This window comes from Sceloporus undulatus, chromosome 6 (assembly GCF_019175285.1).
Source record: "Sceloporus undulatus isolate JIND9_A2432 ecotype Alabama chromosome 6, SceUnd_v1.1, whole genome shotgun sequence".
NCBI classification, from domain to species: domain Eukaryota; kingdom Metazoa; phylum Chordata; class Lepidosauria; order Squamata; family Phrynosomatidae; genus Sceloporus; species Sceloporus undulatus.
In genome coordinates, this window is record NC_056527.1 from 129075477 (window position 1) to 129085272 (window position 9796).

Here is a 9796-nt window from a genome sequence, read left to right on the forward strand (position 1 = left end):
TCTTAAGAGAAGCCTATGAAATTGATAGTATTGCCATTAGTCAATAGGCAACTTGAAGGCACATACAGACAGCAACAAAAAATTAGAAAAACCTCTGCCATATTTCCTCCAAAATACCCTTTAAAGTAACTTGGAGACTTTGTTAGACTGGTGGCATGACATTATTCCCCTTTGTTTTGAGATGTAATTTCATTATGCCTCCAAAAGCAAGTACAGGTAGGTACATTACTTATAACCCATTTCTTCCAAGCTCTGGTGGCCTTTTCCAACTGAGTTTGCTCAAATACTGAATAACTCTGTTAGGATTAGCCCACTAGTGCAGATGGGACATAGTGGTTTAGAAACTGTCCAGCAAAAAGTACTAGACTGGAGCTAAGAAGTTGAATTACACTTGTGTGTATAGCTTAAAACAGGAAGTGGCAAACAAGTGTCCAGTCTGAAGGGTATGATGAAAACATGAAGGAGGATGTCATACCAATATAGCTCCCATAATCTATTATAGTTGATTATCTTGGTTGGGTCTGATGGGAGATGTAGATCAAAACATCTGGAATTGCAAAGGTTTCTTGTGCATTTCTGTATAGAGACACTGAGTAGGAAAAGGTTACAAGCCTATCTATTTCTATACATTATCATCAACTGGGTGGAAGACAGGTTGATACAGATGTATGCTGCTTTTGTACACATAATTTGCACTCAAGTACACACAATTCTAGTTTTAACACTGAACGTCTGGGATGTCCATTAGCTTGGCCCTTGGCAAATGCGTGGTCCCCAGTCCCTCTGATCTTGATTGTTGGTCATACAGTTATTTAACCCAGATACGCTCTCCTCCTGCTGCCATAATATTGTTTATTTCCCTCTCTTTTCCCTTTTTTCTCTGTCTCCTGCTATCCTGTTCATGGATTTTGTATTGAAAATAAGAATGAAAAAATAAAATATTGTAAAATCCAATCCTGTAGTACCTGTTCTGTTTCTCAAAACTTATTTGTGTGTCACATTTTGGAGTACTATAGCCAAAGTCGAAGGCTTTCATGGCCGGCATCCATGGTTTTTTGTGGGTTTTTTGGGCTATGTGGCCATGTTCTAGAAAATTTTCTTCCTGACGTTTCGCCAGCAAAATGGATTGGTCTGGGATACCACTCCATAAATACTCTGTAGCATAGTATCTACAATACGGTTGGCCATTTTGACTCCATGCATATCTTTTCCAGATTGTAAAATCATAGACCGATAAGAGAAATCTCTACTAACGTTTGTTGTTGTATGCCTTCAAGTAATTTCCAACTTATGGCAACCATTAGGTGAATCTATGACTGGGTTTTCTTGGCAAGGTTTGTTCAGAGGGGCTTTACCTTTACCTTCCTCTGCGGCTGTCAAAGTGTGACTTGCCCAGGATAAACCAACAAATTTCTACGGCTGAGCAGGGATTCGAGCCCTGGTCTCCCAGAGTCCTAATCCATCATCCAAATCACTATAGAACATTGGATCTTATCCACTGACAGAAAGCCAACACTTACTTCAATGTATACCATTGCTCAAGCTGAAAACCCTGATTTAAGCTTAGAACCAGGAGACCGTGTGGTGTAGTGGTTTATGTGCTAGACTATGGTTCTGGAGACCAGGGTTCAAATCCACATTCAACCATGGAACTCCCTGAATTACCATGGGCAAATCACACTCTCTTAGCTGCAATGGATGGATGGCAAGGGCCAATCCCCTCTAAACAAATCTTGCCAAGACAGCTCCATGATGAGTCTGCCTTAAGGTTGTCATAAGTCAGAAACAATTTGAAGGCACAACACAACACAATGTTAGAGCCATTATTTTAGAAATTGATGGATCAGTGTCCGATCACATTTCTAACTAGAGAAAAACTTCTACACTCTGAGATACATGCCTAAACACAATACCGCCGCTCATAGAGACAGACTGGAGAGCGTTGCTAATACAGTAATGGAACACCCTGCTCAGGAGATTTAGCTTCTTCTATCAGCAAAGGCTGCAATGCCCTTTCATCCAGGCCTTATCAATTGCTAGAGTATTTGTGTCTGTGACTGCCAAGTTTGGCTCTTTCCTGCCACTGAGCTCCTGATTTAGCTCACTAGGTGATAAGCTGTGTGATATAGGCTCTGAATTTATGCTTGACACCACCCAGACCTTGTTTGTTCTTCAGGAGGATACCCAAGATGGTGAGTACTCAGTATCTCTCTCTGCCTGTGCATATTCCTTTAAAGAGACAGGCTTTTGGATTGACCTGTAAATTTCTCCAGTCCCACAGAAAAATTAAGCAGAGGGAGGAAGATGCACATTGAGCTTTTTAATCTCTCCATAACACAGAATGAGAGCACAGTGCTCCAGCCTCTACACAGACAAGAAAAGACTTACTGGGGAAAGGTATTTGCTCAGATGTTAACTATAGGATGATGGAACATCCAAGCAGGGATGGAATGTTACTTCTAAGAAGAATATATATAATGAGTTATTGAAGTCATCTCTGGATGCCTGGGCACCATCACACTATTCCTCAGTTATGAATGGCTTCAGCATGTCATTATAGCCATTCTTCTTAGAAGCAACTTTCCAAGTTGCGTGTCCAGCTGATGATTTGGATGATTTGGGAAAAAAGTGTTACTTTGAAGATCTAGTGGGCAACTGTATAGATAATGCATTCAGGCTGAATGTGAAGTTGATCTTGTTCTGTTTAATTCCACATCAGGAATATATTTCATATGTTTGTGGTTCACACCTGTTTTATTAACTGTTCACATTTAATTAAGAATGCTGATTTTTTAAAATGAGCTCTCTTGATTTTGATCCTGTTTTGCTGACCAAGGACATTTTTTAAATTAAATTAATTTGCATGAATTTTGGCATCAGACCTCATCAGTGTTCAGTCTTCCAGTTCTCTGGTAGATCAGATTTACCTTAGCCCTGTGCGTGCATTAAAAATGCTTATACACAGCTACAAAGATTGGTGCATTATTCCTCTTCCAAATGCCACCACCTTATGCTCTCTATATCCCACAGACACAGATGGACTGAAAATGTTTCTAAGACTGCAATTGTAAACACAGAAACTAGGAATCAGGCCCCCACATAGATGAGCTTTTGAAGAAATGGTCATTAGACTGCAATGCAATGCAATGCAAATGAATTTAAGTGACAGCAATTGAACAGTAACATTGATCTGATTGATTTTGAGGTTACAACATGTGTGCTTTAAATAAATCAATCTGCAAGCACATTAAGAACGCAATGTAGGATACCCTGTGACAGGATGAATGAAGACAATGCACACAGCAACTCAATACAGACATAAAGGAATCCTTATGTCTGTATTGTGGAGTTTGCCTACACCACCAGAGCTAAATCAACTGCCAGTTTCAACCAACACATTTGGTGATCCATGATCAGTGTTGGGCATGGAGACTGTTGTGTCAGGCATATTTCATCTGGAGTTGTGTCTACCTTCCAGTCTAAATGTGACTCACCTCAGTGAAACCTATTGTGTGCTGCAAAGCTGTGTGTACTATACATAAAATTCATTGATGATAGCAAGAGTTACACTGTTTTCTTTGTCAGTTTCTAAAAACTAAATATTTCTGTAAAAAATAATTTGTCTATTTATTTTCCTGCCTCTCCTCCCTTCTCCTTTTTGACCCTGGATCGATGTTTCATTTTTTATTTCTTTTGCCCCTGACATGTGTATCTTTCTATTTTATTGTTTTCCTGTTCCTGTTTTTTGTAGTAATGTTTTTAGCTCTTATATTGGATTTTAACTTTGTATTGTAATGTTTTTATAAACTTTTGTAAGCCGCCCTGATCATATTCATGGAAGGGCGGGGTATAAATAAAATTTATTATTATTATTATTATTATTATTATTTTAAAAAACCAGATTTCTTTTTAAATCCTGGCTGCAGGATACGAGAATCCTTTTTACTATAATTGGTTCCTTTACTTTTAGGCTAGCAGAAAAGCTGGGACTCAAAGGAAAGCTGCTGCAAAGCGGGCCCAGAGGGGATCCTCCAATGTCTTCTCCATGTTTGAGCAGTCACAGATCCAGGAGTTCAAGGAGGTGAGGCAGGGATCTGGGCCCCTGGCCTGGTTTCCTAGGGAACTGTTCAAACTGGTACTGATCTGTATTTGAGGAGTGCCTTTGCCAAAAGTTGGTTCTCTATGGATGGGATCCTGTTAGTGACATGTACAGACATAAAGCGCATTACTCATATGGAGTATTTTATTCAACATTGTGCAGTAGCTGAATCCAACTAAGAGGGACAGAAGTGGAGGTACACCTGTGGAACATATACTGATGCACAATAGGAGAGAGGTACATGATCTGCAGTGGACTGCTGAACATCCTGCAGGCCCCATTGCAGAGCAAGCAGAATGCTTAAACATTGATCGGCAAAGATTATGATACAATGATATCAACTATACAGATTGTATAATGTAAGCAGAACATAACTCTACTGGCTGTTAGTTATTTAACACTACACTGTGGTGATGAAGAATATTGTCCATTATTATTATTATTATTATTATTACAGTATTACAATTTCAAAGCTAGCTTAAGACATCTTGGAAGAGGTGCTTCTTCAGGAGTAGATGGGGCAGCAGGGAGGATACTTGTATAACCATACAGTGGTACAAAGAAATTATAGTCAAGAGAGAGCAGGATTAAATTGGTCCATTTCTCCCCAAGGCCTTCAGCTGCATTGACCAGAACCGCGATGGAATTATTGGTAAATCAGACTTGAGAGAGACTTATGGGCAACTTGGTAAGTGACTCTCTTCATTACTAAACCAAACTTTGCACAAGCTCAGGTGTTTCTCATGCAACTAGCAGGCAAAAGAAAAACAGTACCAAGTAGTCAGGGGCATCACTAGGTAGGGAGTGGGAAGTGCGGACTTTCATTGGGGCTGTGGTGATAAGACTTTGATGTGGAATGCCAACCCTTTGAAATTTACCAGCACACCCCTGGCCACAAGTATGGGCAAAAGGGCAAATGTTATTACTGAGGAATAACAGATAAGCTAGGAAAGGCTGCAGCACTTTGTTTGTGCCTGAGCCTGTTTGGAAGGGCAAGATTCTGCCTTCTTCTCTCTTCTCCCCCTGCCAAGTAAATTGAGCGAAAACTGCTTTTGCACTTAGAGCTCTGCAGCTATTGAAATAATCTGAAGACAAAAGGGGAAAGTGCCAGGAGAACAAAGACACTGAGACATTTTAAAAGCAGCTGAAAAAGCAGGACAGCAGAAGATTAACTGGGACTGACTGTGCCAAATGAGGGTATGACACCAAACCTGGAATTGTCTTCATGAAAAACTTAGGCAGTTATGGTTCTTCCGAGTTCTTGGTTCCCTCTCTCCATTATGGCACCAACCAAGAGGAGCCAAATGCAAAATTCACAGTGACCTTTGTAACTGGAATGCAGCAAGGAAAAAAGAATCTGCTTATCTGAAGAACAGCTACAGATGATGTAGTGGCTATTTTACTTTTGGCTCTATGAGCACTTCAGCTCTGGAGTTTTGATAACACCAGTCCGCCACACAAAGAAGAATGGGAGGAAAGCTTATCTTTCTTCATGTGGATGGTGCGCTGCTGAGATCCCAAACGTCATGCACACTTTACGGAGCCTGGACATTCGGGGGGTTGGCTGGTCCATGTGTCAATCCCATTATCATGGGGAGGGAATGAGACTGACTTGTAGATCCTACTGGAGGATATTTATGGACATGTATTTCTGGAACTGTGTCTATGAACCTATTGTCCACATCCAATGAGATCTGCATGCCTTTCAAAGTCTCACAGATTAAAACCAGGACATATATGGTTGGGTCACATCAGAGTATGGTTAAAAAATTGTAAAGCACTGCTATGGATCTTGATTTTGCAATGAAAAAAAGCCAAGAAAATAAATCCATAAAGTGAATGGTCCTATTGCTTTTTATAATGTTGAAGCTGCATTGTTCAGTTTGAATCAAATCATCAAAACATCAGGAGCATACAGAATAGTTAGCAATAACTATCTTCTCCAGATAGAAGAACCAAAAGGAGGATTGAAGGAATGGTGGTGTTATAGGATGCAGTAAGAAAGCCATGCTGTGGGACACTGTGTAATATCAGTAATATAGAAAATGTAATTGCAGTGACCTATATCTAATTGTTAGTCTCAATTAAAGTAGAACTTTAAAAAGTAGAACTATTGTGTCAATGTATTTATATAAGTGTTCACTTCCAAGTGATTCGGTCTGTCTAGTCTAATGCAAACTAACAACTGAGATTTCAGTTCTGGGATAGCAGCACAGTATGTCAGTAGTTGGGCGAGAGATCTTGTTTTGTCCTTCATCCCAAAGATGGTTGAGCCCCAATGTTCTTAATTTTGGTCATAATTTCTCTTTTCCAGCACAGAAAAATTAGTCTAAAACATAACATCTCTTTTTGTTTCTTAATTTATTCCAACAGTTTTTAAAAAATGCATGCAGTTTGCATGGATGGGTTTTTTTCTGACAGTCTGTACTGTATGCTTCTACCACTCGGTGGCACATGTTCTTCTCGCTATACATAGTACTAGATATGTAAGTTGTGACCTTAAATGGTAAGGACTAGGCTTGAACCTTTTGCTGTTCTGGGAAGAGTGCAAGATCCCATGATATCAGAGAAGTTTGTATACTGAATGCAGGCGACAGTGATGTTCAGTTGATCAGAGGCAATGGCGAGCAATATTGAAAGATGCATCTACTTAGAAATAGATTTTATGGGGCCCCTGTTTTTTCACTATAGGGAAAATGAATGTGAAGGATGAGGAGCTGGAAGAGATGCTGAAGGAAGGGAAAGGGCCTATTAACTTCACAGTCTTCTTAACACTCTTTGGGGAGAAACTGAGTGGTAAGTTGGTGCTACCATGGCCGAGGATCTTAGTCATTAAACCATCAGCACTGTGTTGTTGTCCATACTTTTGGATATCTTCCACTAATAACTCCTCCACCACTTGTACAAAGCAGACACTTTCAACCAATTCCTCTCTGTCTTTAGTAACCTTTTCTGTTTAACCTTGAAGGTGGGACTTCTCCCACAGACACGGGACCCACCTCTTGCCTTGAATTAGATGGCCTTGTGTCCTACATTACAGAAGAGAGTTCCCAGTTTAGCACCACCAATTCCCATCTTCATGTTGCCTGCTCCTCTGCCTCCCATTGGGTCTCTCACCCAAAGTATGAGAATTGCTGCAGTATAAGATGAACAGTTCATCTCTTCCATAGGTACTGACCCAGAAGACACTATCCTTGCTGCCTTCAAGCTCTTTGACCCCAACGCAAGCGGTTATGTGAACAAAGATGAGTAAGTTCAGAAAATACTATCAACCTCCTGGGTTATGTTTTTTTCCCCTTCCCCACAATCACTGAAGCTTTGTAATACAATAATTTGTGTAAAAAAAGAAGCTGAGAGGTCTTGGTGGTTTGTCTGTACAATATGATTTAATTTCTTTCAAACCTTGGCTTCCAGATTTAAACAGCTCCTGATGACACAGGCAGACAAGTTCTCTTCTGAAGAGGTGAGGCAATGTCTTGATGTAGCACCATATAGAAAGTTTCACCTCCACCCTCCTTAAATTGAAATCGCTCCTTAGCAAGAATCTTCTTCTTTATCACATGGGCATAATGTTTGGAGCTATATATGTGACTGTGTTTTGAAACTTAAAAGACTCGGTGGCCATCCACACTACAGAATCGTAGCACTATTATTCCACTGACTGCACTAGTTCCATCCTATGGAAACCTGGGATTAGAAGCCTAGGGCAGTGACATATTCAAGTCTTTTACTCCAAGTCTCAATTCTCCACCTTCACATCTCAAGTTGAGTCTGTGCTTGCTAGATACTTTCAAGTCATGTCTGAAGTTGAGTCTCAAGTCTGGGAGCCAAATTTGACCAAAAAAAGGAGGTAGTAGGGGTGTGTGTGTGGAGTTTCAGTAACTAGAAATTCAAGAAGACCTGCACAAAGTTAGGTTAAAGAATTAAATGAATATTAGCAATTTATTAAGATTACATTTTAGAAATGTGAGGTCTGTCCTCATTGCACAATGGAGAAGCCTTCAAAACCTTTCCTAGGAGCAGCAGGCAAGGCTAGCCTCCATAAGATGGAGAGGAATAGCAAATCTATTAGGCAGTGGGCTTGAGTCAGGGATCTACAGGAGGCAAGGGCTCCTTGTATGGCAAACATAAAGTACCACTTCCATCATGTGATCAGTGGGCAAAAAGGAGTGAGATGGAAGCATTCAAAGGAGGTAAACCATTTTCTGTTGCATAGCATTTCTGGATGAAGTTAAACCAACAAGTCGGTCACTAAAAATATACAATCTGTGAGTCAAGTCAGTGCATCATTTAGTGGGAGTTGAATCCAAGTTGAATTATTGAAGCGACTTGAGTCCGACTTGAGCCTGAGTCAGTCGACTTGAGTCTATGTCACTGGTTTGGGGAGGAGCATTTACAATTCTCAGCCAGAGAACTTTAGTGCCTCCTCAAAATGCAATCCCATAATTCCATGGGATGTAGAGATAGTAATTAAAATGGAATAACAGCACCATAACTATGCAGTGTGAATGGGTTCCAGGTGAAGAATCACTATCCATCTCTTAATACATTTGAATGACTGTTCAGAGGCAAATGCTTTAACATGGCTAAATTTTCAAACTTGTCAGACTGGTGGAAGAAGCATAGTCCCTTCCTCTATGATTTCAACTTCTGTTTTGGAAGCCAAACCATGTTAATGAGCTTTTATCCACAAAACTTTGAATGCCAGACCTTTACTCAAGTTGGAAAATGGAATTCTTTTAATCATGTGAATCAAGGTGGTGGGACTTTGGTGGGAAAGAGAAAGCCCAATTATTCCAATCCAAAACTCACCATGATATGCAAACTTGGCTTGGTTAGCTATGACACCACATTCTTACCCTTGCTTGTGTTGATTCTTTTTTAGGTGGAACAAATGTTTGCTTTAGCTCCCATAGATGTGGCTGGAAACATTGACTACAAATCCTTATGTTACATCATCACGCATGGCGATGAGAAGGAAGACTGAAGAACTGCAGTGAAATCATATGGATATGCTGATGATGAAAACTGCAGGCTGCCCACCCACTGTATTGCTAATAATTCTTCAATAAAAGGGAAACTAAGAAATGATCTGCCTATGATGACAAAGTTATTTAAAGATGAAATGAGATGAAATGTATAATGGTCAAGAGTCTACAACATGCTCTGTGTTTTGTCACTTTATGAAACCATAGTATCAATGCAGAAATGCAATACGATTCTGTTTGTGAATTGCAGAGATGCGTATCAGGTTCTTGCAATGGCAACAATGGTCCAATGCTTATTGGACACTTCTTTTGCACACTGGGCACATCCGATGCACGTTGGACATCCTAGCCAGTGTCTGGATGCACACTGGGAGTGCTTCAGTGTGAATCAGTGCGCACTGAACATCAGGGCTGTGGCTCATCAGTCACTCTTCTGGCTACCATTGCACAACAGGTGTCCATATGTTGTAATGTCACAGCAACCTTTGGGTGAATACTGATGCCGTGAAACTACTTAAGTCTATTTCCACTTATAATTTGCAGACATCATTTTTAGAGCTATGGATAGGACAGCAAGCTTTGTTACAGAACTGGCAGTTTAGATCTCTACTAAGTTCAGCCTAAGCAGTCTGCCTTATTATTATTATTATTATTATTATTATTATTATTATTATTATTATTATTATTATTATTATTATTATTATTATTA

At 40.0% G+C, this 9796-nt stretch overlaps 1 protein-coding gene across 1 annotated transcript; it reads left to right on the forward strand.

Annotated features, from left to right (window-relative positions):
• Positions 1–2109: 2109 nt before the first annotated feature.
• On the forward strand, positions 2110–9190 carry MYL7 (myosin light chain 7). The gene is made up of 7 exons (XM_042475142.1): positions 2110–2192; positions 3971–4081; positions 4712–4787; positions 6791–6895; positions 7270–7348; positions 7514–7562; positions 8985–9190. The coding sequence occupies exons 1-7, from the start codon at positions 2190–2192 to the stop codon at positions 9084–9086; spliced, it is 525 nt and encodes a 174-aa protein (XP_042331076.1). The 5' UTR covers positions 2110–2189; the 3' UTR covers positions 9087–9190.
• The last annotated feature ends 606 nt before the right edge of the window (positions 9191–9796 follow it).

What these genes read in the sequence shown, in the direction of transcription:
- MYL7 (XM_042475142.1), top strand. An exon ending in AGATCCAGGAGTTCAAGGAG is followed by an intron (nt 4,082 to 4,711) that starts GTGAGGCAGGGA and finishes TTTCTCCCCAAG; the next exon opens with GCCTTCAGCTGCATTGACCA. An exon ending in ACAAGTTCTCTTCTGAAGAG is followed by an intron (nt 7,563 to 8,984) that starts GTGAGGCAATGT and finishes ATTCTTTTTTAG; the next exon opens with GTGGAACAAATGTTTGCTTT.